The sequence below is a fragment of the Tinamus guttatus genome, unplaced genomic scaffold (genome assembly GCF_059628265.1).
Source record: "Tinamus guttatus ecotype Peru unplaced genomic scaffold, ASM5962826v1 Tinamus_guttatus_pri_ptg000112l, whole genome shotgun sequence".
In the NCBI taxonomy this organism is placed as follows: domain Eukaryota; kingdom Metazoa; phylum Chordata; class Aves; order Tinamiformes; family Tinamidae; genus Tinamus; species Tinamus guttatus.
The window spans coordinates 1,554,371-1,581,968 of NW_028288646.1; the positions used below are offsets into that span (position 1 = coordinate 1,554,371).

Below are 27,598 nucleotides of genomic sequence, written 5' to 3' on the forward strand. Positions count from 1 at the left end.
TTTTCGGTGGCTAACTGCAGTTTCTGCTGTGTACGAGCAGAACTACATGGAGCCAATTTAAAGATCTGCTTCACATGTTGTTCTAGTAAGTTTATTAGCCCAATAGAGTAACAGGTAACCAGCCACACAAAAATGAATGGAAGTTATTCAGTAAGCATGTGCAAAAGTAAATGTTTAACCAGTTATAGCACTACTGTTTTAATTCTTTTTCAAGCCTATTGATGTCTATTACTTTTTGGAAAGTAGCTGCATACAAACTTTAAACTTCAATCCTGTTTGAGTCACTCAAGCGCAGACTTTTAAGGTTAAAATAAAAGATTTAACCATATTCATACACAATGTGTTTTAAAAGCAGTTGGACTTTGTTCAAGCATTCAGAAAAATCATCTCTGAGCTGGGACTAATCACAGAAGACCTAATTCCTCAAGGAAACTGTTCTGGGAAAGTTACAAGCAGTCAGGGTAGGAATTTATAATGGAAGCTGGCTTGCAACCTTGGGCTCTCATCCCAAAAATGTTTACACACGTTTAACTTTGAGCATATGAGTATCTCATTAAATGCACATATAAGGCCTCAGTGTTGCAACACGCTTCGTGTAGACAGAACACGATGTGATGCTTTGCCGAAATCCGAGGGGGTTACATGAAGACACCCTCCTGTAGGAAGCTCCTGCTGGGTTCAGCCGGAAGGCAATTCAAGCTGTTTTGTCTTGCACTGACCCAACAGGCACCCCAGGAAGTTAGCTGAAAGATCGGATTGATTATCAGTTAAAAAAAGAAGGGAAAAAATATATTCTCTTAAAAGGCAGAATCCTGATTAACTGTGTGCTGTTTCCTAGTGTTATGAGCTGCCTGTATATACTGCATATAGACAGTGCGCTACGCTCATGAAAGGACCAAGGGTTGCAAATCCACCTAGAGATCCAAGCTGAATGCCTGCATTCCAGATGCCAAAGGAATTAGGCTGCAAAAGGTGGCATTTCCAAAGCCACACGTGACTTCACACTAAATGGCAAGCTAGATAAGCTAGCTAGCAGGAAAAGGCAAGATGAAGGGGTGAAATTCAGATCTTCTGTACCAGGATGAAGCAGCAAAAGCCCCATCTCCATGTGACCTTGAATCTTCTCCCTTTACACAAAATGGAACTAGTAAAACAGCTTTTCCAGAGTCTCAATAATTAAACCCCACACACCGAATACAGGAGCCTCAAATCTGCTTTCTGCCTGGAGGAACTAGAATTTACATCTCCCAGAAGAACTCTCTAATGACTCAGCTATATGATATAATAGGTTGGATTCTCACAATGTCTCTCCTTGGAGCTCTACCACTCCTCATGACATACTTAAATATTCACTGCGGTAAACGCCAAGCTCAGGACCTTCTCCCCTTGTCCTGTTGAGTGTCCTAACCAGCAGGTTTCATAACCAGGTTACAGAAATACCAGAGTATTGAGCTGGCCTCTCTCAAGTCCTGTGAACATTTAATTATTCCATATAAACTGGCACAATTTCAAAAGAGTGATTGAGACATCTCTTCCCCAGCTTGTGGATGTCCATAGCTGGATGTGCTCCTTGAAGACGGGAAACATGAACCTGGATGGAGGTGAACATCCTATCCACTAGAAATTGAGAAAATGGGGAGGGGGTGGAAACTTTTCCCTGTCTTGGTAGGGGAACAGGTCTCCGTGTTTAGTGGGCTCTGAAAACGCTCCTAGGTGGGGTCCTGCAGGTGAGGGGGTGAAGCAATGGCAAGAGCACAGATTTCAGATGGACTTATGTCGCAACAAGATGCCTCCTCGCTTGGCACTCACAGCCTTGGGCATCTCTGTGGGAGCTAAATAAGAGACATGCGGACGCTTAGGAATATCTTCTGGCACACACAGAAACACTTGGTGCCTTCAAGAGGCAAGACGGTGGCCGAGGCGGCATCGGGGGAGTCTAAATTTTGGACAGGGAAGAGCTGCAGCAGCAGCGAGTGGGCACCAAGGCAGCAAGGAGGCAGCCCCGGAGCATGTGGAGCTTCGCCATTGGACTCCGGGCAGGACCAGGAGGTTCTTCTTTCCTCAGGGGATGCCGGTGGGGTGAGGGGAAACCAGGGGACTTCACCTCCCCTCCTTTAGCAACTCCACAACAGCGTTTTCGAAAGGCACTTTGAGGCACTTTCACTAGAGCCCGCGCCGCAGCCGCCTCAGCGGCAGCCCCTGGACCAAGGGCTTTGCATGAAGCCACCGCCACCACCCTCAACGGTCAGGTTTCTTCCCGGGGCTTTCACGTGTGGCTTTGGTGACCCCCGCCATGGCGGTGTCCCCGTGCGGCCGCTGGGCCTCGAGGGGGTCGGGCAGCCATCTCGGGGCGGGGGGTGGCAGACACATGGCGGCAGCGGCACAAAGGGAAGCGCAGCCCGCGGGCGGGCGCCTGGGGCTTCCCCCTCCTCAGGGGAAGAGGAGGAGGAGGAAGGGGGGGGGGGGCGGGAATATTCTGGACCGAGGGAGGAGGCGATGAATAACTTGAATAAATCTGCAACGCAGGGAGGGAGGAGGCGGCGGGTCATGTGAGGCAGAGTCACGCTGCGGCCCCGCCGGGCAGCGCCGCCATCCCCCCTCCCCACGCCGCGACGGGGGGAGGAGGGTGGAGCGGCCGCCCCCTCCCCGCGGCTCGGCGCCGCTCGGCAATTTCCGCCGCTGCGCGAGCCGAGCCGAGCCGAGCCGAGCCGATTTCCGCCGGCCGCGTCCAGACGGGCTCTATGCGTGCCGGGCGGGCGACGCGCATGCGCGGCCGCCGCCATCTTACGTTGTCTCTCGCCCGCCCTCCCTCCCCTGTGGCGAGCGCCTCCCCTCCCCCCGCGGCCGCGCGCAGCGCCCTCCCCTCCTCCCTCCCCTCCCGCCGCGCCGTGTGAGGAGACGGGGCCGGGCGGGGAGACACCGGGAGCCGCTGTGGCAGCGGGGCCGGGCGCAGCCCCGGGGGCAGGAAGGAAGGAAGGAGGGAAGAAAGGAAGGGGCAGGCGCGGCGGAGGGCTCGGCCCCGGCGCGGAGCCGCCGCCGAGGGAGAGCCGGTGCCGCCTGTTATAAAGGGGGAGGCGGCGGCGGCGGGGGAAGAGCGTGCGGAGCGGAGCCTCGTCGGGAGCGCTGCGTTTCCCCCCTCCCCTGGCTGCCGCTTTCCCTGTGCCGGGCTCCGCGGCGGGGCCGCCGCGCGTCCTCGCCGCTCCTCACTCCGTCCCGCGGGTGCCCAAAATGATTCAGCTCCATGGCTGCCACTGAGGGCGATGCGCCCGCCCGGCTCAGCCTGCCGCCGCGCTGCCCTGCGCCGCTCCCGTACGTATCTGCGCCCTCCCGCGGGGGGACGAGGGGGGAGCCGGGCTGGGGGGGCGCCCGGCCGCGCGCAGGAAGGGGCTCGGCCGCGGGGCTGCCCGGCGAGCCGGGCATTTCCTCCTGTGGGGGGGCGAGGTAAATCCCCCCCCCCTTAAAAAAAATAAATAAAAGAGGGAGGTGTGCGGGGGTAAAGTGAATGGCGAAGGATTGAGAGCGCCGCGTTGCGCGCAGCGGCGCTCGCCCCCTCCCCGCGGCGCGGCGGCGGCGGCGGCGGCGGGTGTGTGCGCGGGCGCGGGGGTGCCCGGCCGCGCTGCCCCGAGCTAACCGAGCCTCTGTGTGTGTGTGTGTCTGTCCGTGCCCGCGGCCCGCTCCCAACGCGCCCGCTACAATGCACCAGCCTGAGTCAGCCGCAGACGCTAGCGCGAGGAAGATGGCGCACCCGGCGATGTTTCCTCGAAGGGGCAGCAGCAGCGGCAGCGGCAGCGTTGCCGCTCCCAGCGCGCCAGGTACGGCTGTCGGGAGCGCTGCCCTCGCCGCCGAGGATTATCAGCCGCCGCTGCTGGTGCAGCCGCTGCCGCCGTCTCCCGCGGCACCGTCGTCGGTGGCGGCGCCACAGCCGACACCCCCTCCTCCACAAAGCCTGAACCTCCTCTCGCAGTCTCAGCTCCAGCCACAGCCTCTGGCACAGGCTGGAGCGCAAATGAAGAAGAAAAGTGGCTTCCAGATTACCAGCGTGACCCCCGCTCAGATATCGGCCAGCATGAGCTCCAACAACAGCATAGCCGAGGATACGGAAAGCTACGATGACCTGGATGAGTCCCACACCGAAGACCTGTCCTCTTCAGAAATCCTGGACGTTTCTTTATCCAGGGCCACTGACTTGGGAGAGCCGGAGCGCAGCTCCTCTGAAGAGACTTTAAATAACTTCCAAGAGGCAGAGACTCCTGGGGCTGTTTCTCCAAACCAGCCTCATCTTCCTCAGCAGCACCCTCCTCTGTCACATCACCCGCAGCAGAGTGTTGTGATCAATGGGAATGTTCACCCTCATCACGTTCACCACCACCACCATCTTCACCACCACCATCATGGACACCATCATCCATCGCATCCTGGGGTGGGCAGTGCACCGATTTCTGGAGGACCTCCCCCCAGCCCATCATTTAGAAAACTCTCAACAACTGGAAGCTCTGACAATGTTATATCAACTGCACCAGTTTCTGCTGCATCATCCACTGGGTCCCCTGCATCTGTCATGTCTAATATCCGCACTACAAGTACTCCTGGCAATTTAGGTGTAAGTCCTGCTACTGGAACTAGTACCTTAAATAATATGAGTGCTGGTAGTTCTAGTGTGGCAAGCAGCATGCTTGGTACTATAAATTTAAGTAACATCCCAAGTACTGGTAATGTAAATGCTTTGTCTGGAACTAGCAGCAATGTTAATGTGAATATCTTGAGTGGTGTTGGCAATGGTACGAGTGCTTCCTCTAATGTCATTAACAATGTTACTAATCCAACTGCAGGAATGGCGGTGGGATCGAGCCAGCAGCAGCCCGCAGCTGGCACGTCGAGGTTTAGAGTTGTAAAATTAGATTCTAGTTCTGAACCTTTCAAAAAAGGTAGATGGACTTGCACTGAATTCTATGATAAAGAAAACACTGTTGCAGTTACAGAAGGAGTAGCAGTAAACAAAGCAGTAGAGACGATAAAACAAAACCCGCTTGAAGTGACTTCTGAAAGGGAGAGCACCAGTGGGAGTTCTGTTAGCAGCAATGTAAGCACACTGAGTCACTATACAGAAAGTGTGGGAAGCGGAGAAATGGGAGCACCTACCGTGGTGCAGCAGCAAGCGTTTCAAGGTGTGGGTCCGCAGCAGATGGATTTTAGCGGCGCTGCTCCTCCGGCAATCCCAGCATCCAGCTTACCGCAGAGCGTTTCTCAATCGCAGCTTGCACAAGTGCAGCTGCATTCTCAAGAAGTCAGCTATCCGCAGCAGAAGCCAGGGGTCCAGCCTCCTGCACAGGCCAGTCTAACCACTGTTGCTGGGGTTCAGCCAGCCCCGGTTAATATTCTAGGTGTTTCCCCGTCCCTGGGCCACCAGCAACCTGCCATTCAGAGCATGGCTCAGCAGCAGCTCCCGTACTCTCAGCCGGCGCAGCCCGTGCAGGCCTTGCCGGTTGTACAGCCGCCGCCGTTGCAGTACGGACAACAACAGCAGCAGCAAGCGGTTCCTGCGCAGATGGCCGCGGGCCACGTGAAACCGGCGAACCAAAACTCCGTCGCGGGGGCTATGCCAGACTACATCCAGCATCAGCAGATCCTGCAGGGTCCCGCGCCCGGCCTGCAGCCCGCTTCCGCGGTGGGAGCGGGCGCGCCGGTTGCCATCGCTCAGGCAGCCGGCATGCAGCCCTCGGTGCCAGCGCACGCCGCCGCTGCCCCGGCTCCGCCTGTGGCGCACGCTCCGGCGGCCATCCCGGGCGTGGGTGCCGGCGCTCCGATGCTCGGCGTCGGGCAGCAAGGAAGCGTGGCTGCTGTGGTGCAGCCGCCCGCTGCTGCCAACCAAATTCCACCCCCGGTGATGCCGGCGGCGGCCGCTCCTCCATCTTCCCAAGTGGTGCAGCCTGTGCAGACAGGAATAATGCAGCAGGGATTGCAGGCTGGCGCTTCAGGCCTTCCTCAGCAAATGGTCATTGCTCAACAAAACACTTTGCTACCTGTTCAGCCGCAGGCCCAAGCCGTGGAGTCTGTAGTCCAAGGAATGCCCGGCCAGCAGCTGCCCGCTGTTAGCCCCATACCCTCTGCCACCGCTGTTCCCGCACCGAGCCAGGCGAGCCCCGCCGTGCCTCCTGGCATTCCGTCTGCTTCCATAGGCCTGGGCCAGGCGCAGAGCATGGCACAGGCGCCGGCCGTGCAGAATGGGGGTCTGGCTCAAGGTGTCAGCCAGCCTGCCTTGCTATCCACGGGCATAGGCGTGCCGGTGGCGCCGAGCATGCCGCAGCAGATCCCACTCGGCTCGGCCCAGTTCCAGGCACCACCGGTAGCCCAGTCCATTGGGAGCCAGATGGAAGATGGCCGACGTCCTACAGAGCCTTCCTTAGTTGGGTTACCTCAAGCTGCCGGTGGGGACAGCAGTGTTGGAGCAACAGCCGTCTCGGAGGGCAGCGGTAGCAACGTGCCCTCCTCTGCTTCCTTGTTTCCTCTGAAGGTACTGCCATTGACAACACATCTTGTCGATGGTGAGGATGAGAGGTAAGATCGCCCGAAACTTTCTTCAAAGATATCCTGTGCGATAGTTTGAGATGCCCTAACTTACAGCTCTTCCTACAGCTGTGCTGCGAGATGAAGCGCTGCAGTGTTTTTGTCTAATTAGAAATTTTGTTTCTCCCGCCACAGTGCACGTAGGTATTTTAAGGTATTTTAAGGTACTTGTTTTTCGTTTAAGGACGGAGGGGCTGCGTTGATTACCCTCTGGAACTGCTGCGTGGCTAAACTGTTCAACAGTCTATGATAATGTGTATATTACCATTGTATAGAGGGAGACAAAAGAATACTGTGGAATGTGGGTACGCTGGTGGTGCTTGTAGCTACATTATTTATTATGCTGGAATAGTATTTATTCTCAAATAGGGTTTTTCTTAATACAAGCCTAGACTTCATCCTGCCTTAGCTTATCTTTTCAAGTCTTGACCTTACTCAAGTTGAACCAGCTGTGAGCCTGTGGTGTGTACATATGTGTGTGTATATATATATATAGAGAGAGAGAGAGAGAAGCCTTCTCTTACGGGTAGTAGACGTTTTGGGCAAACGAGTATGGTGGGAAAAAGAGAGGTTCAGCAGTGCTGTTGTGGCTCTTTACATTGGGCTCTGGATGCTTTTCGTCTTGGTGGTTTTGCTTTCCAATATTGGTGTGTTGTGAGAGCAGCTCAGGCTGCGGGAGGGTGGCGAGCGTCGCATCCGAGGTGCCCTGCAGCTGGAGTAACAGGCAGGGCACAAACTCTCCCACCCTCACATTCTCAAATAAATGAGAACCGGTTGCTCTTAATGGTGTGTGCACATGTGTGTGGGTGTTCTGGTGCCTTTGACCATGTGCGCAAAGCAGCTGTGTCAGTTGCCAAAGGCTCCTGCATGTACAGGATAAAGTGCTCTTAATGGTGCTTTTTCTTTCTTCCTTTTATTTATTTATTTATTTTGGGAAATACTAATTAAATCCGTGAATTTGCCTCATTCTACTGAGGGCCTGTTGCGATGTGATAGATGAAGAGTAAGATTGTGGTTCTTCTCGCAAATAACTTACTGCTCAAAAAAGCCCTGTGTTAATGGGAGAAGCAGATAATTTAAGACAATTTACCTTGAAAGTGAGGGGAGAATAGAAAAGAACGGTGTAAAAGAAAAACTTGGTTTAAGGGAAGGCAACAGAATAAAGCAGTGAACGCTTTTCAAGGTGGGAAGGAATGTCATAGCAATGGGAAGGGAGATACTTAAATGATCTTCTTAGTGCCATGACTTTAAACAGGAGGAAAAAAAAAAAACAGCGGGCAAAGTTCGTGGGAGAGGTTGGGTTCTTAATATTGAAAACGCTAACTCTATCAGCAGTCTTTGATTATGCTGATCCTGAGGTGTTGACTGTCTTAGTGGCTTTCATCGCTTCTTCCCGAGATGCCAGAGAGCTATAATGAGTAGCAGCTTGTCTTTCACGAGTGCTAGAAGACAAGTCCCAACACTGTTCCAATTTGATTATGTTTTTAGTCAATAAGTATGTGAAGGTGGTGGAAGACAGATTGAGGCGTTAAACCCCACAATGTCACCATAATGCTACTAATAGTTTTCTTGGAAGTTTGTTTTAATTGCTTCAGTCTTTCTAAACTCAAACACCAATCTTCCTTTTCCTTAGGACTTTTTATAAACGCATAAAAATCTTCTGGAGGCTTCCAATTGAGTAAGAGAATCATAAGTTTGTTGGTATTGAAAGTGTTTTGAGAAATCGCATCTAGCATGTGACTACTCACATTTTAAGAGCACGTGTCGTGCTGGTTTTTGCCAGAATATTCAAGCCTCGCAGGGTAACAATAGCCAGAAATGCCTTCTTCCTCTGTTGTTTGGCTGGCCAGAGATCACATCCTTTCTTCTCCCATGCATGTTGTGTCTTTATTCTATCTGTCATCTCCAGGTAGACTTTACTTTTGTTTAGCTACAGTTGGAAAATCATTTAGATGCTTTACATAGAGCAGGATATGACTCTGTACTGTTAAATGGAGACTTTTTTTTTTCTTTTGTGTTGCAGTTGTGACAAACTTGTTTCTGCATATAATGGGAGAGGCGCCTTCTCTCTATGTGTCTTTCTGTAAAACAAAAAAACAACAAAAAAAGTGACATAACCATTTCCACCTCAGGGAATCTCATGTCAAGATGTTGTATATTGTCCTTTTGGCTCTGGAATTATTTTTTGTCTGGAGCTTGGATCTTGCCTCTTCCTAAGTGTAGTGCACGATACACTCTTATTTTCTCTTATCTTTGTGCCGTTGAAAGTCTCTGGTCAGAGCTCTGGAGAGTTTTTGGCTGTTGTTAGGTTATTCTCCCTCATGCTGGAGGTAGAGCATAATGTATTTATAAGTACCTAAATGTTTAAAGAGCAGATACGCCCTAAATAAGCACACAAGTGAAATGAGGGTGAAATACACATGCATTTGTTGTTTATAAGAGATATTGATATATCTGAAGTGGTTCTAAACTTGGCCGGGGGAAAAGTAGGGAGAAAAAATGCAAGTGAAACAAGTGATGACATAATTGGGCTGGTGAGGAAGCTGTAAAATTCCATTTAGTGTGCCTTTGAAAAAACATCTGAGCCATGTAATATCGTGTTTAGATTAACTCTCAGCTTTCATTAAATCCGTATATAATTGTGTAAAAAGACATGCCATCATCTTTAAGTCTTCAGCCCTGTCCCATTTTTTTGAATACCATTTTCAGTCCTTTGTATGCCTGTTACTAGGGCATTATGTCTTTCAAATGCAGACAGCATTGAGTGCGTCTGCTTTGAAAACAGGACTCATTTTTCCCCAATACAAATGAGTTTTTTGATCTCCAATACAATTGGAAATAAGAGATATTAAAAATGACCTGCTTGACGGAATGTCCTGTGGAAGATTAATTTGCAAACTTCATTTGTTGAAGAAAAGATGCAAACAGGGCCATTACATTTTCTGTGTTAGAGACTAGTGCTTCTGACTGCTATTCCTTTAACTTGTCAGGTATGCCTTAGGTATTTATATTTGGTAGACTCACCATCACTTTTAATACTTCAATCGTCAAAAGTATAGGCGTTTTTCTCTCTTTTTTTTTTTTTGGTTATTTCTCTCCCTCTTTTGAGTCATCATATGGATTTTGTTTCATCTAAAACATGATTTTCATACAGTTACTTCCTTAGTTATGCCTGTTACCTCAATTTATGCATTCAGTTATTCAGATATTGTAAAAATAAAACAATATATTTAAAAATATATTAAATAAGATACTTTAAATCTTACCCTATGGCAAGCATTGTATTCTTTTGTAAATTTATATTTCATGTTGCAAAGTGAGTTGGTTTTATATCTTTTTGGACAATGATTCATTGTTCTACAGATACTCTGAAGAAGAATTTGTTCAGATAACAGGTAATTTAAGAATTGTTTAAGTGAAATCTTAAAGGCAATAAAATACATGGATTCTAATAGGGGTTGCTGTAAGTGAACATAAAACCAATTTAATTACAAACTTCATATACCATTACTCAAAAGTAGATTTTATAAATTCAAGATGAGAAAACTAACAACTCTGTCCTTGACAGCATTTTCTGTAGAGTTGCTTTCATTCTTTCAGCCGATACAAGCCGTTTTCACCTATTTGTGCATTTTATCCAGCAGTGAAGCAAAAGACAAGGAAAAGATGATAAACCAATAAAAAAGATGTGGGATTTTGAAATATTATTTATTGTCTTACAATTTGTGATTAATATTTCTTTTTGAAAAGAAAAAAGATATAAAAATCTCCTTATAGCTGGACAGTCAGGAAAAAAAAAACTGAAGGTCATGTTTTATGTATAACGTGTATATTTTGTCTTGTGGAAAAACTTGGGTGATTAAAACTGAACATGTGAATTGCAATCCTTTCAAACAGGCGTTTAGGAATCTCTAGTAGTACACTGTTAACTAGTGGTATTTTGTAACAGAGTATATTCAGGAAATCGGGCAATATATATGCATAGGTATAATATATGCAGATCTTTTAGGTATAAATAAGACTCTTTTCTGGTTATAGATATAGGTTCGTATTTGTTGATGTTTATAAGCAGTAGTGAGTTAACATATGAAAGTAGAACTTTAAGTTTCAATTACTTTTAATTTTTATGATAACTGTTTTGCAAGCTTTTGTTTTTGTTTGGTCAGTTGTTTTGGAGTTTATGTGGACTTGGAGACTTTATGATTTGCCATGTATTTGGGAAAGAGAACAAAGGTACTTGAAGTACTTTGCAGCAGGGGTTTACATGGATTTATGGTAGTGTCTGTTTGTTGCATTGTTAGTCCCCAAAGTGGCAGTGTTGCTGCCTTCCATTTTTCAGAAGTTAAATTCACTTTGCAGACTTGCCACCAATTTGAAAATCACAGCACTTGATTTCCATTTTTTTTTTAAAGTCTGTATCTTCAATTTGAATGTTTCTGGAAATTGAAAGGCATTTACCCTCAATAATGGTAGATCATATAAATGAATAAAGATAGCACTTTGAAGAAAATGTGGTTGCTGTTGTGCCATGCTGCCAAGTTCAGCTTCTCACTTTTATCTGCTGGAATAAAATACTGCCTTTGGCAGAAAGGACTTTGGTTCTCTGCTATAACTAAAGGAGAATAAGGAGGAATTTCGAGTGTGCATTTTATCTGTCTACTGGCCAGTTATGGTTGAAAGAGACAGTTGCTCTGCTATATATTTTTTACAGTGGTTTTGATTCACTGTGACTCTTGTGGATTGGCTTCTGCGATGCTGAACACTAGTCATCTCCAATGAGCACAATTTTCAGGGTATGTAACGACAGCAGTTGCCCTGTCTTCCTTGTGTGGCTGCAGTAAGGGCGAAGGGGGGAACGTAACAGGCAGGAGGGATGATGCCTGTTTGGATGGGCCTTTCTCTTGGCATCTCGCACACATCCCCTCTGTGTCTGATACCTTTCATAACTTGAGTTGCTACAGCGCAATGATTTAGTTAATGGTACACTAATGCTAAGTGGTAGGCTAGGGAAGCTACCAAAAAGAAAAGGGAGAAAAAGAAAGAAACAAACAAACCAAAAAAAAAAAAAAAAAAAAAAAAAAAAAAAGGAAAGCCAATATGCGCTGCCTTGGTTAAGCATGCGTAAAAAGATGCATGACTTGTATGGTTGTTCTACAAAACTGTAGTAACTAAGTGCCTCACAGAACGTAACTCAATGTGAGCTGGAGGGGGACAGGCTAAAACGGCTTAGGAAGTAGATGAGGTTGTGAACTTTATGTTCTAGAATAGTATTATGAGAGGAAATAATGGCCACAAGTATCAGCACAGTAATAATAAGCAGATTCTTTGTGTGACCCTTCTTGGAGTAATATGATATGGGTTTGCAGTATGGCATAGGTAAAAACCACAATCAAGAGCAGAAAAGCATAATGTATCTTTGTTCTCATTGGCTTTATGCTCTGGTTGTTTGCTATTTTTGATTAACTTAAAACCATGCCAAGTGTATAAGATGCATTATACATTAATGAATAACTTTAAATTGGCCTATACTTTAGTGCTCTTTAGGCACCTAAGACTACACCATTAAACACAAGCATGTATAACAGCATGTTAAGCAGGGACTGCAGGTAGAGGATCATGATTATTCAGTAAATTGTTTCGTAGTAACCATCACTAAATAGAGAATTGATTTATTCTTCGTGTAACTGTACAAGAAACTGTAGTCTAAGGGTAGGATGGGAAAAAGTCACTGGAGAAAAGTGAGAGGAGGTTCTCCTCTCTCTGTGAATGTTTGCAAGCAGCCTAAAACAGAGTTATGAATTGCATGGTGGAGGTGCTGTGAAATGCGTATCATTCTGGCTTGCATATATGACTCCATAACAACTTAACTCCCGGTCCATCTTTGCAATTTGCCAGCAGCTGTAATTGTGCTGCAGCCTGTAGTGCAGAAACCTTCATCTGCTCATTCTGTGCGAGCCACCAAACACCTGTTACACATTATCAGTGTTTGAAGCAGGATTTTGTTTGTGGTTAGTTATATGCAAAACCCTCCATCTTTTACTGAAGCTGGAGAGATTTTTCTGGGAGTGAAATCAAGGTTACTGAATTTGAAAGAGATTGTAACAATCCTGTACATGCAAACGCTGAAGGGTTTTACACATGAAACACTGGATATTTTATCATTGTTAGTTAATTTAAGGGCTAGCTGACCTGCTAGTGCCTCCTAAATGAGGATTTCTGGCTTTGGTGCCATGCAGAGCTTGATGTTATTCATAATGTACAAATATAACATGACACTTTAACTGAACTTACCCAATTTTATGAAAATATTTACACTTTCAAAGTAAAATCACAAATGCATGTTTGGGTAGATTAGAACAGTCCCAGTAAACTTCTAGCCTATTCCCTTGAGCCAGCAACTCTTGTTGTAACACTTAAAATATTTTTGGGGCGTTTAATTATTTTTATAAATCAGAGGTAACTTGAGAATTTTTTACTTCTAATTTAGATTTACTGGTTGTGACTTCATCTAAGTAGCTTTCATACTGTTGATAGCGTAACTTTTTTTTTTTAAACTGCTTATTGAAACTTTGGGAAATTACTAGTCTACCATAGTTTCCAAAATTGGAGAAAGTATCTATTGATACTATAAATTTAAAGTAATGTCTGCATTCTTCTTTTTGAGAGGGGGGAGAGAGGGATTTAAATTGGTCTGTGTAAACTTTGCAGTAAGTTCCAGCATATAAATATTGCTCTACATATACATAGGGAGTCAAGTTCTCACCACAGAGACAAGCATGTAAAATATATATTTAGATATTTTCCAAGATTTGGGGATTTAGGCCAGTCTGTGATGTGTAGTTGTTATTTGTTTTTGCTTTCGTGCTTAAGTAAATGCTTATTCTGCTGCTTTCATAAGGTGCACAGCATCAGGAAAGCTTCCCCTATTGAGTACCTTTGATAATGGGGATGCAGATTTAAATATTGTCCATATTCAGGCCTGAAGTTGTTGTTCCAATCTGTATTCCTTGCAATGCAGGGCCAGCATTACTCCAGAGTCAAGGTGATTTTTTTCTGTGTTCACAGAACTGCCTCTTAAACAAATTAGCTGTTATTATTAATCTTCATTGCTGGTGTTACAGTTTTCTTTGCAAGCTGAAATGGGGCCAGAGTACTGAAAGTACTTAAGAACAGAGCAGGAAGTAGCACAGTTTAAGGTTTTTCATCTTTAAGGATTAGAATTTTAACACCTTTCTAAAACTGACTCTAATCCTTGGAGTGCAACAAATGCAGGTACCATAGATGTGTGTGTGTGTGTGTGGTTTTTTTTTTTTTTTTTTTTTTTCTTCTCCCCCCTCCCCCGCCCCCAATAAAACTGAGAACTGTGCCTCGTATTAAAATGTGAAGGGTATTGTTGTAATCTGACTATATAGTTTTGAATGACCTATTCTTTTGAGTATAGTGGAGGAGTGCAGAGTTGTAGTTGACTAAAACACACACCAGGAGATCTTCTGTGAGTTTAGGCTTAACTGAGAGATACAGATGGGCCCACAGTCTGCTGAAAGGATGCAGGCAGGATTTCCAGTAAGGTGGAATTTTGATAGCAAGTGGAAGCTGTTTGTAGACTGTTTCCTAACCTGCTGCTGCTAGGATTTCTAAAATACTGAGCTGGGCAAGCTGTTTTAGTTCGTGCAGGAGCTAACTACTTTTTCAACCTTCTGTTTCTATATTCTATATTCTGTTTCTCTGTTCTTGTAATTCGTGCAGATATCCAGCAAGAGCTTCACAGGACTCTCCTTTCTTCCTATGTAATGAAGAATTTGACTTCTGCATCTGTTGCTTAAGTAACAGTATTAAAGTGTTGTGTTAAGTATTAGAGACAGTGCTTACAGGAGCTGAAAGCACAGAAGTGTTTGTGTTTAATAATGGCTATTTATACTACTGTACTATACTATAGTTCTTAGAGGTGGGGTATGCAGGTGTGATACCAACAGCACTTCGTGTCAAAATTATGTGCTTACCTCAGTTTTCTGAGCTCAGCTTGTTCCTATAAGATCAGGAGGGACCAACCAAATGTAACTTACTATAATTTTTGCAAACATTACTGACTTTTTATTTGTTAGCTGACTCATTAGTCAGTAAAAGTAACAGAAATGACTCTTGTTAGCCGTATTAATCTTCTGAGCTAATGTATCTAGTCCTGTCTAATGGCAGCGTAAGCGTCTGAACTCGTTATCTATGGTGAGTGGCTTGTGCTTGGCTTGGAAAAGACATTTTTCCTTTAAGTGGTTGTAAATGTATGGGATAGAAATATCTTTGAATATTTTCGCTGTAACTTTGAAGTCCAGAGGCACAGTGTAGAGGGATGAAATCCCTGTCAAGATGAGAGAGAACTTAAACTCCTTTTAAGCTTCCTCTGACCTTCATTTCACCCAACTCTGTCACAGTTGTGTATGGGTGAAAGAGAAATGGTGACTGGCGGTCATAACTTATATAAAAGAACTGAAGAGAGACAGACAAGAAATAACCATATTAATTTTGTGTTTCTAAATACACAGCACTGTTGCAATTAAGTTCTTAGGAAGTCGTTTAAAGAAATGGATGTAAGACTGCTTAAATGTTTTCCGTATTAATTTCTGTGCATGAATTATTGCCAAACTGCTAAAGAAAGGCATTTGTCTTAGCCTGGCTCAAAATGTAGCATCTCAGAGTGCAGAATTAACTTCCATGGATTTTGTAAAAGATTGCTTTCAGCTTGGCAGTTCTCACCTGACAAACTGATAGGTCGTTGTCTTAATAATCATTTCTGGTGATGGTTATACTGTTTTCTTCTGAATATATTTGTGTTAGGCTTAAAAAAGACAAAATAATTATGAAGCTAAATCTGAGGAAATATTTTAGGTCTCCCATTTCTTTGTTTCAAACACTTGCATACACGATTGGGAGAAGTTGAGCTAGTTTATAATTTGAATATGGTATGTAAGGAGCGTCACCAATGTTATAAACATGCTTTAGTCAGACCACTACAGACAGGAACCATATTGTAATACACAGATAGCTGTTTTTAATTGCAGAGTCCACATTCTATTCATTTTGATCCTTAGAACTGCATTGCTTAAAATTTGAAAAATCATGTTTCAGGTTAGGTTTTGTTATATATACATAGGCTAATAATATGTTTTTGTAACATGTGGGAAGGTTGGATGCTTCTTTGAGGAAGTCCCGTTTGTGGAATGCCTTAACTATTGCTGCAATATCTTAATTATTACCTTCATATTGAGCCTGACAGAAGCAGAGTGCCCTCCTTTGGTCCCGAGTTTGCTGCAGGTCCTTGCAGAAGGACTCGGGTTCTTTGATTCAGTTGTGTATGGAAACCTGTGGTACTAATTGTCATGTTTCCTTGATGTCACTCACAATTTAGGATCCTTACAAACTCAAAGGAATAAGCTCTGAGTATTTCTGGCATCTGTGAAGGAAGGCTTTTATAGTAGTGGTTAGTTTTATAATCAGCAGTATTACTGTTTTTGTTACAGTCCATTCGTGGACAACTTTGATCTGGCTTTAACTTGAAATATCTACTGTCCTGTTTAACTCAACTTTGGGGGAAACTTTTGGATTTAAAATTCAGTATGCTACCTTATCTGTATGTGTACACATATGAGAATATTTAAAGCTTTATTATTTAATTGCTGACTTACAAGGAGCAATTGCTGCTCTTACGGCTCCATTTATACACTCTACAAAATAAAACTGAGTGAAAATAAAATAAAAGGAGCCATGAGTTAATGACTGCATACTTTTAAGTACTTGTTAAATAATTTACTGTACTACTCGGATGAATTCAAGGTATAAATGTACCTCTTTAATCTACTGAATGAGGTTATTATGCTAAGAATGGATCAGTGTATTGCCCTGCCAAGCATTTCTTTAGTAGGCCTAATATCCTAAATTGGGTGAAATGGCAAGTTATGAATAAGTGTTTAGGGAATGGTGCAAGATGTGCGTGTGCCTCCTTGTCCTTTTCTTTCTTTCCAACTTTGTAAGCCTGTTTACAGTCCTGTAATTCCTTGCAAAAGAGAGGAGTTCCTCAGCATGGACTTGATTGGAGCGGGAAGAGGGAGGAAAGAAGGCGTGGAATATATGTGTGTGATGATGGGTTTGTTTTTTTGTTTTTCTTTCTCTTTAGTGGGAAGAGGGTATATGAGCATTTTTAGGCTTTTTTTTTTTGTGCTTGTAAAATGGCATTTGGTTTGTGTGTGTTTGAACTAACTATATGCAGTTTTTGGCAATGTAGCCTCTTATTATTTGTGTGGTAGTGGCAGGAATTGGGGCTCCACTTTGCTGGCTGCTCTATAACAAAGAGCAGGAAATATGATCTGTCTTCAAAAGGATTTGCTGTCTCCTGTGCATATTAGTTCTGAACTGATTTTGGCATGGGGTGCTTCAGAGTGGGCAAGATCCTAAATGTTTTGGTGAACTATGGGGAGGAAAAAAAAAAAAAAAAGAGCACTGTAGCAAAGCCAGCTAATCTGAGTATTCCTGTGGAGATGTATTTGATTAATAATGAAGGACACAGTCTCTGGAAAATTACTGCACTGGAACTTTATTTTTTTGAGCTGCCATTTTGTCATGATCAGGGCATGCTTATAGAAGCACTTAGCTTCTATAAGGTTTTACTGTCTGCTTTTCGGATGTGTAGATGTGTATATCTGTGGAGCTGCTTGCTTAGGGTGAAGCACAGAGATGTCATTGAGCTGTCGTCTCATTGCGCTGGAAATGATCATGTAAATGGAAGAAGGACCTGCAGGGGAGGATATTTTCAGCTTCTAGAAGAGTACTGTAATCTGAAGCAGAGGAAAAATAAACAGGAGCATGCTGTAGCAGGCAGTTGTGACTAGCAGTAGTTGTCTTCACTTTTTGCATTTGACAGACTCCCAGAATCCAATCTTTGAGAATATTTATGTTTTTTTTTTTTTGTAAGTATGAATCTATTAGATAAAGGTGTTTTGTCTGAAAGCATTCCTGAAGCAAAATTCAATTTGTTTTTTATTCAATTTTTGAATTTTGCAAGGAACATAGAACAACTTCAGTGTGTGATCATATGTATCTTCGTACATAAAATTCACAAAATTGCCTTGAGATTTACTGCTCCAAAAAGTGTTTAATAAAAATGTACAACCTGATTCCTGGATCTGTTAATTGGAGAAGCACTTAAGGAAATTTGGTGAAAAACAGTTTTAAAGTATACAACAAAGTAAATTTACGATTTAGATATCATTTGTTCAATGACAGACTTTGCACATGCCATTCAAATTTAAACTAGAGGATCAAGACACAACAATGCAAGATCCTAACAATTACTTGAAATCCAAACCCTCTTTTTTTTTTTTTTCTTTTTTTCTTTTCCTTCTTTGGCTTTTAAAAATGTTGTAGTTGAATGAAATTGAGAAAGTAATTTTTAAAATGTACCTATAGAGTTGCTATCATGTAGCTTCAGAACAGAAGTACCTTACGGTAGGAACTGCACGTGCTCTCTGGGACTTAGGAGGAAAGTTAATAGTTCTGGCTTTCAGACTATAGTCTTAGGCTGTATAGACAAATCTCCCTGCGATTTTGTTTCTTGGATCGTTAGGACAGTCACACAGATTGCATTACTATAATAATATTGCAGTGTAGCTTTGCAGAATTTGGCATAGACAGCTTGGCAACGTCAGGTCCATGGTGTTCAAAAATGTTGCAAGGGTAGCTCCTTCATTATTCTGTAGTAATTTGTAGAACTTTTGGGTATATGTAAGAACTTCTTAAACCATGTCACTTCTAAAATCTTTTGCTTTCTTGGATGCTCCTCTTAAAATGAAGATTTATAATCTAGCATTATTCTCTGCAGAGATAACAGGAAGGCCAAAGAATTCATGGTAAAACAGATTTGAATTCTGTTCTTTCCAAAAGCAGATTTGTTCTAGTACTTTTAAATTTAGTAAATTTACTGTCTGTACTTTAGATAAATAACTTTTTTATTTTTTTTTCAGTATTTATCTAATGCTTCTTCCAGTGTGGCTGAGCGCTGGATGTTTCAGTTTGTGCCTATCAGTTGCATGTTTTCTGCCACTGATCTAAATTTTGCATTTCTAAAAAAAAAATGCAAGATAAAAGAAAGAAGTACTTCTAAATGATGAAGCTGCTGGAAATAGCTGTGTTTTGATGCTTGTAGAAGAGTTAAATGAAGTAACTACTGTTGGCAGTTAAATCCGGCTTAAGTGACCACAAAGAAAATATACCAAACAATATCACTGGTAGAAGTAGTTTTATTTTTTACTTTTTTATATAGAAGAAAATCCAGACACATCTGAATATATATATTTTTTTATTTGTAAAGTCTGTCAGTGAACTTCCGTGCAGTGTTCTTTAGGTAGTAAACAAAGGTTTGTTGTAATCTCAAACTGGTAAGAAATGGTCAGTTTGAAACACAGTAGCTGAAGAGAAATTCACAATTCTCTTCTGATTAAGTGAACAGTTTTCTCTGTAAGATATTGATGTTAGTGGGCTGAACTAAGGTTGCATAGATAGAAAGCATCAGAACTGACTCGTAAATGTTGACTTTTTAGAAAATCAAACATAAAAATTACATTAAAACATGAGGCAGCAGAAGCCTAAAGCTCCATGATGACTACTGCTCACCTGGTAGATTGGCTTTCCTGGGGGACAGGCCTGTGTTAATTCGTCAGAGTAACTGGTAACTATAGGGTAAGGGCCCCTGAAGAGAGGAGCAGCAACTGCCATGTGACAACTTTATTTTTCTGAATGGCAGAAAGAGGCTCTGGAGTTCAGACTGGTTTTATGGTTTTTTTTGCAATCCATACTGCAGAGATTTCTGAACCATTGGCCTTCTGCAGAAGAGACAGCTAGAAAAGTATGAGCATCTCTCCCTAAGAAGCATCTTTGAAGGTATGGGAGAGTTTTTCTCTACCTTTCCCCTGTTTGTAACCATGGGGAGAAGTGACATGTGGAGAAGCCTTGGTGAGATGGAATTGAATATGGCCTGAGTAACATGGAAGAGTTTTGTGAAGGTACCATGTCTCAGTCACCTTATTTTAATTCTGAAACAGAGTCTTGTACTTGTTTTTCCTTCTGTGTTGGGTCACGGGCTCATCTGTTGGTCCATTTCATTTTAGAATCTCCTGTTCTCTGTTTGAGAACATGTGATGGACAAAACATACTCTGCCTCAGGAAGATTAGGCCTTTGGCAAGTCTTTGCAGCAGAAACAAAAGTAGGCAAGAGGGAGCATAATATGAAAAATTAACCAAGTGCTGCATTTGCCTGTTGCTGGTTCATCTCTTCAGACTGTGAGGGGGCCTCCTCTTGTTTTATTTTCCTCTCATGTCTTGTCCTGGAGAGTCACTCTTTCTTGGCCAGGAGTCTTTTGCCTTGTCCTCTTGGGCTGGGCTTGTGCTGCTTGTCTTGTTTGGTGTCAACAGCAAGCAGAACCACTGCTAGGGCAGGTGGCTTTCCTTTGGTCTAATAGTCACACACACACACACATTCCCCAAGTAACTGTGGAATGTCTTATCTGGTTGCATTTGTCTTCCTGTTTTTCCAGTCTTAACCAGTATTCCCCTGGTTGGGATTAGTATGTCCAATTTAGAGTTCTGATTCTACTGCACAAATGTATCAAAATGATCAGTTGGTTCTGTTATGGGCAAATGCAAAACCCCGAATGGCCGTGTTGTAACCTAAGCAAGTGTTTGAATTTGAGCCTTGGAAAATGTAATGCTACTTGAATTAAGCCTTGCTGAATCACTGAAGCCTTTACTAGAACACTTCAGAATAAGTTTTTTTTTTTAATGACTAAGTATAGTGTGCAGGGATTAGAAGGAATTTAAAATGAAATAATAAAGTAATTCCTAAAACAAGAAAAACAAATCTCTATAGTTGAATGGTAAATGTAAATCAGAGTTCTACTTGAGACAATGACTCATAAGGAGCCTAAAGCTATGCTATGGTTCTTTCTTCTCCTACTCCCCCCCTTTTTTAACTTATTCCAGATGAAAAGTAGCTTAGAGCCAGATTTGGCCCTTCATATGTGCTCTCAGATAACGTGGGAACAAGATAACACCAGTAAAATTAAAACTTGGCTGGTACCAGCTGACAAAGAAATTCTGATAAGATGGGGTTTGCCTCTTGAACTTGTCTCAAGATCCTGTAGAGACCAAGAAGTTAGCATTTAAAGAAAAAGGGTGTGTGTTTATATATGTGTGTTTATTTAATGAAGAATATGAAGTACTCGAGGAAAGGTGAATGACTCTTAGATTCAGTTTCTAGGGCTACTTCTAGCTAATCAAACAAATGCATCTTCCTGAGACAGGCTTCGCATAGCTACTTTCTGCAGGGACTCTGTTTTGAAGTATCTGGTGCTGGAAACCATTGAAGATGGGAAATTCCTATGTACCTGCTTCTTCCAGACTAGAATTTATTATTTATTTTAGCCTTATTGGAAGCAATGTCAAGGTGAGAGGGTGGAAGAGAGAACTAATGGAGTCACTGGAAGACCAGAGGTGCACAAGAGGATCCTACCCTTGGTTGCTTACAGAAATGTGAACAGTCCGAATGGATCAAAATTTTGCTAGAGGGATTGCAATGATGTGTTGCTGATTTTATTGAAGTTTAAGGTTGTTGCATCTTTAGGGTAAAGACACAGCAGCTACAATACTCTTTCAAAGTGTAGTTAGAAAATTAAGACATGTCATGTAAGCAAAACCAAGATATATTAACAATAAGAGCTCATTCACAATCATTGTTTTTTCAGGAAGCTGTTCTCGTGCTTGAAAAATGTAATGGTCAGCACGGCAAGGCTTAAAATAGCACTTTGGATGCTACAGCAGTGACATTAGAGCCCTACTGGCAAACATCCAGGAGGCCTGTAAAAGAAGAAGAAAAATATTTTAAATGCTATAGTAAGCTAAGCTTCAAAAGACAGACAGTTTCAGATTAAAAAAAAAAAACTTTAAAAAAAATGTCTATTCAACAAAAGATTTGACAGAGCTTAATCCTGTGAGGAGTCTCTTCATTAAAAACAACTGGTGGTTGGTACCTTCTGCTGGGATGTCCTCTCTAAAGCTCCTGTGAGTAACTCCACTAGCTGCTGCTAATGAGTAAAGGGGTGGTAGCAAGCATTTAAAATCATCATATCCTCCATGTCACAGCTGTCTGCAAAGGTGTCTTGAGCCCCTTGAGATGTGAAATGTTTCCCTTTCTTCCCCTTCCAATTCTATCAGGTAAATGCTGTTATCAAAACCACTTTTATCAGTAAAAGATTAAAAAAAAAAAAAAAAAAAAAAGGCAGTTTCACTGGATACTTGACTATATGGTCAGTTTTGAAGCCGGAGCACTAATGCGTATTTTGAAGAATGATGTTAAGATTCTGGGAGATTTGGAATAATTTCTTCGATGCTTTCAGTCGGAGCATTTTTATGTCCGTTTACACTGTTTAAAAAAAAAATCAAAGTTATTTTCATGTTATGCCTTATTCTAGTGCAAGAATTTGCACTAGGAATTTGGGGAAGAATTTGACTTTCAGCTACTTGTTTCCTTCAGGTTTTAGTGACCTGTAACACATTTGCAGATCTGCCGAGCGTCTGATATGTCAGCAGTTCTAGAAATTCGGAAGTCGTACTTCAGAAATCAGTAGTAATCTGCTTAATTCTTTTGTGATTTTATTTAGAGTGTCTACTTTGATATATTGAAAATAGCTTTAATTGTGTCGTATTTCTGCTCTAACCTATCTGATAGCAGAGTATTTATGCAGTAAAGTACAATGTGCGTGCCTACCTTGTCCAGCTATTCTGTGGAAATGAATGTTTTGCTTAATGGATTTGTGTTTGGAAAAGATGTCCATATGCACCCTAAAGAGCATTGTTGTGGGAAATACTTCAGTTAAACCCTGGGTTAAGAAAATTGCTGAGTATCAGATATATTTTCTTTGTATGTGGCTATCAGATAAATATTCCTGTTGTGTATGACTTATAGCACCCCATTCCAGGAATCATGAGCTAGAAGCTGGAGGAGTTTGCAGAGTTTTCAGGAGGTATACCTGGCATTCAGAGAAGGAAGATAAGGCCTTAAAGAGGAGTGATTTATTTATCTATTTTCAGGGGAGGAGGAGATAGTTAAACAAACAAAAAAATATTATGTCACAAGTTGGTGGTAAAATGAACAGTAAGTTTAGAAATGCGGAAAGACTTGTAAAAAGACCTTTGTATATGTGTGTGTATATATATGAATAGGCCAGGAAAACTATTTTAAATTAATCCCAATTAATAAAGTCAAAGTACTTTGCATTTATTATCTAGAAAATGTTAAGAAATCTGGACTGTTATGTGCGGGTGACAACAATAGGTAATGTTGGAGGAAATTGTTTGGCTTAAAATAGTGAAGTGAAAGCATTCAATAATATTCTGTGGCATTTTAATCTATGTGTAGGTCCAGTTAGCAAAAGTATTCTTGGCAAAATAGTCAAGTTACAATGTTTACATGTTGGCATGTAAACTCCTTTACCTGGTCCAGAGCCCCTGTGTACCTAGTGCTGACCTTTTTCCAAAGCCTGGATGAAGCGTTGTGAATATGTGATTAGAAAGTGCTGTGTATCATTAAAAATAGGATTGGCTGCCTAAGTGTATTCCTAAAACTAAATTTATTTAGCTATTCCTCATTGTAGGTGGTCTGCATATGAAATCTGCATTGTATTATTGCGTAGGGTCTGCCAGGGAAGCTCCATTCAGGCCTTTCCTAACTCTTGAATTTGTGATACTAAAAAGTGAAAAAAACCCTCAAGGGCTTGTGCAAAGAGGAGAGAAAATACAGATTAAGTAGCTTAAGTTCTGTACATGCACATGTACATGCATAAAGCATGGTTTACTTGGTTGTTCAGTTTTGCTAAATGTATTTTCTGTGACTTTAGCTGAAGATCATATTTTAAAATGGTTAAATTCTGGCTCCCTCAGCAAGTGGGTCTGACAGGATTGCGTATTGGTGTGCACACCATGTTGTGCCTATTCCTGTGCTTACCTCTGCATCTCTGTAGCCAGAAAACCGACAGCTTTCTAAATGCTGGAATAAGTGTAAACAAATTGTTCCAGTTTCAGAAACAAAACTGCGAATTTCTCTGTTTTAATAGAAGACCTAGCCTGAAAAGTTACTTCTGCTGCCTTTCAGCCTTCGCAACAATGGTAGAAAAGTAGTAAAAATCTACCTGTTCATTTTGAAATACTGGATGCTCTTTATTAAATAATTAGGTCTATACTATTGAGAACTGCTTGGAGAGAGCTGTTTTGGACTACCTGTGGACATGTAATGTCTTAATTTAAGAGGAATTGTAGACCTGGAATGGCATGAAGGAGGAAGAAGCGGTTCTGAGAAATTCTGCTCAAGAGGAGGGTTGTTTTGGTGATGTTTCCAGATGAGCTTGATTGAGTGCAATGTCCCACTTCAAGTTTAAAACCTCATTTCAAGCTGCCATACTTGGTCAGTAATTTAAATTGACTGTCTCTTTTTAGAAGCATTTTCCACATGATTGTTAACTGGATTTTCCCGCCCCGCTGCCCAAAATGATGAGCTTCAAACTTTTCATTTTATCTCCAGCAAAGCGTATTTTACCCAGTGATTTTTTTCAGCAGTATTTGCATGAAGCTTGCAATATTGGTTAGTAGGCTATGGGAATGCATGAGTTGTTACTGCTACAAGTTGAGAATTTAAGGTGAGGTGTTCCTGCCAAACTTGCTAAAGTCTTTATAAAGAAAGTGTTGATTCCCCTTTGCATTTGAAAGAAACATTTGGGAAATGAACATGTATGTGTAATTAGGGGCTTGTAATTAGGGACTTGAGGCTAATGGAAGAAAATTATGAAAGATTTGCTAAATATCTATATTTAAATACTTTTGCTTGGTTAATTTGTATGTCTTGCATCCTTTGTCCTGGCATTAAAGAACTGTGGTACTACTTTGGTGTTTACTTTTTTCTTTAGACTGTGTCAAGTGAGGATGAAGGGAGAACCCAGCACAGGAAAAGATAAGGGAGGCAGAATATTCAGTCCAGTACATAATTCTGCCTATGTAAATTGTATTGAAAATGGTGACTCCTATGTCAATATTTTGATGCAAAGATGAATAGAAACGCTTGTATGTTATGTAGCTCTCAACTAAAACCTTGTTATTCTTCCAAGTATCTGACTTCTTTAAAAACGTAAACTCTGGCAATACGCAGCAGTCTGGAAGCTCTCAAACAGAAAAAGGTGGAAATGCACAACAGAAACGTGATTTCTGTGACTGTGTTTATTAATAAAATGTATTATTCATACAGGATGAGACTGCAACAAATACTTTTGCATTGTTCGAGCTTTACATGGAAAATAGGAACTGTTTTGAGGACTGTGGAACCTGATTCAGGTACTTGTGTAACACTGTTTTTCTATTTTGGTTCTGATCATCTGATCCCTGCTATGTTATTAAAAGCTTTTCAGTTCTTGCACAAAAGGACCTTATGCTGCATTCCGGGATCAAAACAAGCTGTTAAATTCTTCTGTTTGTGCTAATACTCTATTTGTCCTCTAAAGGTTAATATAATCAGTTTAAATAATTAGCTTTCTAATAGAAAGCCTGCTTAATAATTAAAAAAAATCCCAACACCTGAGGTTTAATGCACAGAAGCTTAGTTTGGAGGAGAGATCAAAAAATCTTTTGCTTAACTTATTAGTTGATATTTGATTATTCTTACAATCCTGTACAAATCTAGGAAAAGATTTGTTAAAAGATGATCTTTATGATTTTGATATAGCTGTATTGCGCCTAGGCAGGTGTAATGCCAAAGCATTCTGATCAATGCGTATTACATCTAGAGACTTGGAGTCCATTTCCCTCTGATGAAGAGTTGCTAGTTGCTAGTTGGTAATTTTTTCTATCGGAATTTCTTCTTAACTATCTAAAACTTCATTATTATTTTATATTTTAACTGCTTAATTGTATGTTTCTGATTTTTGTCTGAGAAACCAACTCTAGCAGAAGGCAGAGAAAAGTGAATGGCTGTAGTTTGATACTGACTTGATTACATTTGTTCTCTGAACCTCTTGCCTAGCTCTTGCATCAGCTGGTTCATGGTCAGAGGGGGCAAATTTATCTTTGTTGTTATTCAGGAATGGTCCTTCCTGTGTCTCCGTTTCTGTGTAGTGAAAAGAACCAAATCTGTTGCTAGTTTGGATTTCATGGGGGGCAATTTCGTGGAAAAGCAAACCAGCCCCTATTTTCCACCTTTAAAGAAAAAGGGTGGGCCCTCTTTATTAAGCATACAGTTCAGCATAAACAGAAGAGCATTTGAATGTTGTTGACTGAATCCCTTATAATGTCACCCCTTATATAGCCCGGTTCCCTTCCTCTAGCATCGTGAGCTTTTGAACACGTGTCAATTCTAACTTAGATCAAAACCAAAGTTCTCTACTCGTCTTCCTTATGGTAACTCATATTAGTCTTCTGATGGACAACATTTTTTTTTCTACATACGATTTTGCTTAAATGATGCTTTGAAAAAATAATTCATAAGTGAACTTGCAAAATAATCAGTAGTAAACGGGCTCTTATCGAGGCTTTACAGATATGTTCTTAGTCTTGTTTTCTGGAATTGCCATCCGAGATTTATATGAGCAAGCTTCGTCTCTGGTCTTATTTGGTGTGGTAGTTCAATTCTGATTAACCAAAATTGCTGAGAAAGGAGAAAGGGCACAGGAAATACTTAAAAACCTTAGGGAGGGGAAAGGGAGGAGGAGAGGAAAGGATAAGGATAAAAGAAGTTGTTCTAAGTGACTTTGCATCAATAGAATATAAAATAGCTCTAGCTATGGCAGTTCATAGCCTATATCTCAATTTATTTTCCATAAATTAAGGTAGCTGAAATACTTAATTCATGTGATAATGTTTCAGGTGAGAATATTTTTATGCCAGATAATTTAACATACTGAAAATCTTGTAATGAGCTCCCAAAATAGGATTTTGTGTGGCTTCTCTTTGAGGCTTCTGTTTTTTCACCGCTTTGACTTTTGTGTGCAAGTAGGTTCGCACTGCTGTTTATTCTACACTTAATTAACACCTCGTTCTTAACACTGAAATTTTCTGTATCCCTAAGGTTTTCAATAATGTAGCTCATAGGCTACATGCATTAAGCTCATGTGCTTGAAGGGCTTGCGCTGAAGTCACTGGGATTATTCATGCAAGTCAGGTTACAGCTCTTCCACTGTTTGCAATATAGTGTTTTTGTTTGGTGACATTAATGTGACTATTAGTTTGAGAAAATTAACTTCATGGGATTAAAAAAAAATCTTTGTTTTAAAACTTCTCTTATTTTAGATGCTTGAAATTAGCATGAACACTTCATAGTTTAAATTTACAAGTCCTGTCCCAGTTTACATAAATCACTGTCTTTAAAGAGTCTCAAGTGACTAGAAACATTTACTTAACAACGAGGGAGGAGCTATTTAATCTTCTGTGGCTTTACAAACCCTTTAATTTTGCTTACGCATTTGAGTTAATGCTAATTAAAAATTCAGCACTTTTTTTTTTATTTCCCAGGCTCGTATTCTTGCTTCAAGAGGAGGTGGGCTGCATTATTTACTTCCTCTTCTCTTTTACTTCATTTAGCAGTCTTGCCATGTACTGTCTTCAAACACAGTTGTGTCCCAGAGCATCCTGATGAAACTCCCTTGAAGTCAATAAAAAATGGCATCCCTGAATATTACTTGCTATCTTTGCTCCTTCTGGAAATGGCTCTTTGAAGCTTGTGTTCACCTTTTCTTTTTCATATCCTTCCATATTTCCTCGGTTAGTTCACAGATAGATAAAAGAGAATCCAGACGTTTTCTGTAGCTGTCTCTCAAGCTTTCCAGTTGCAAAATTGTCATCATGATTAAAAAAATAAAAGGAAGGGCTGGGACAGGACAGGGCATTTCATGCTCAGATTCAGAGTTGTATCAACTGGATAAGAATTTACCCTCATTATTCACTTCTGGACACACATTTG

General features: G+C 41.9%; 1 protein-coding gene across 2 annotated transcripts in view; it reads left to right on the forward strand.

The window, feature by feature from the left end:
• The first annotated feature begins 3,174 nt into the window (after nt 1-3,174).
• TSC22D1 (TSC22 domain family member 1) overlaps nt 3,175-27,598 on the forward strand; it is an 81,119-nt gene continuing 56,695 nt past the window's right edge. Inside the window, exons 1-2 of one of the 2 annotated variants that reach the window (XM_088521024.1) lie at nt 3,175-3,309; nt 3,704-6,555. In XM_088521024.1, coding sequence (XP_088377150.1) covers nt 3,737-6,555 — 2,819 coding nt within the window. In that variant the 5' untranslated portion in view covers nt 3,175-3,309; nt 3,704-3,736. Of the gene's footprint in view, nt 3,310-3,694; nt 6,556-27,598 lie in introns of those variants that run through there. The other variant, XM_088521023.1, reaches the window with a different exon arrangement.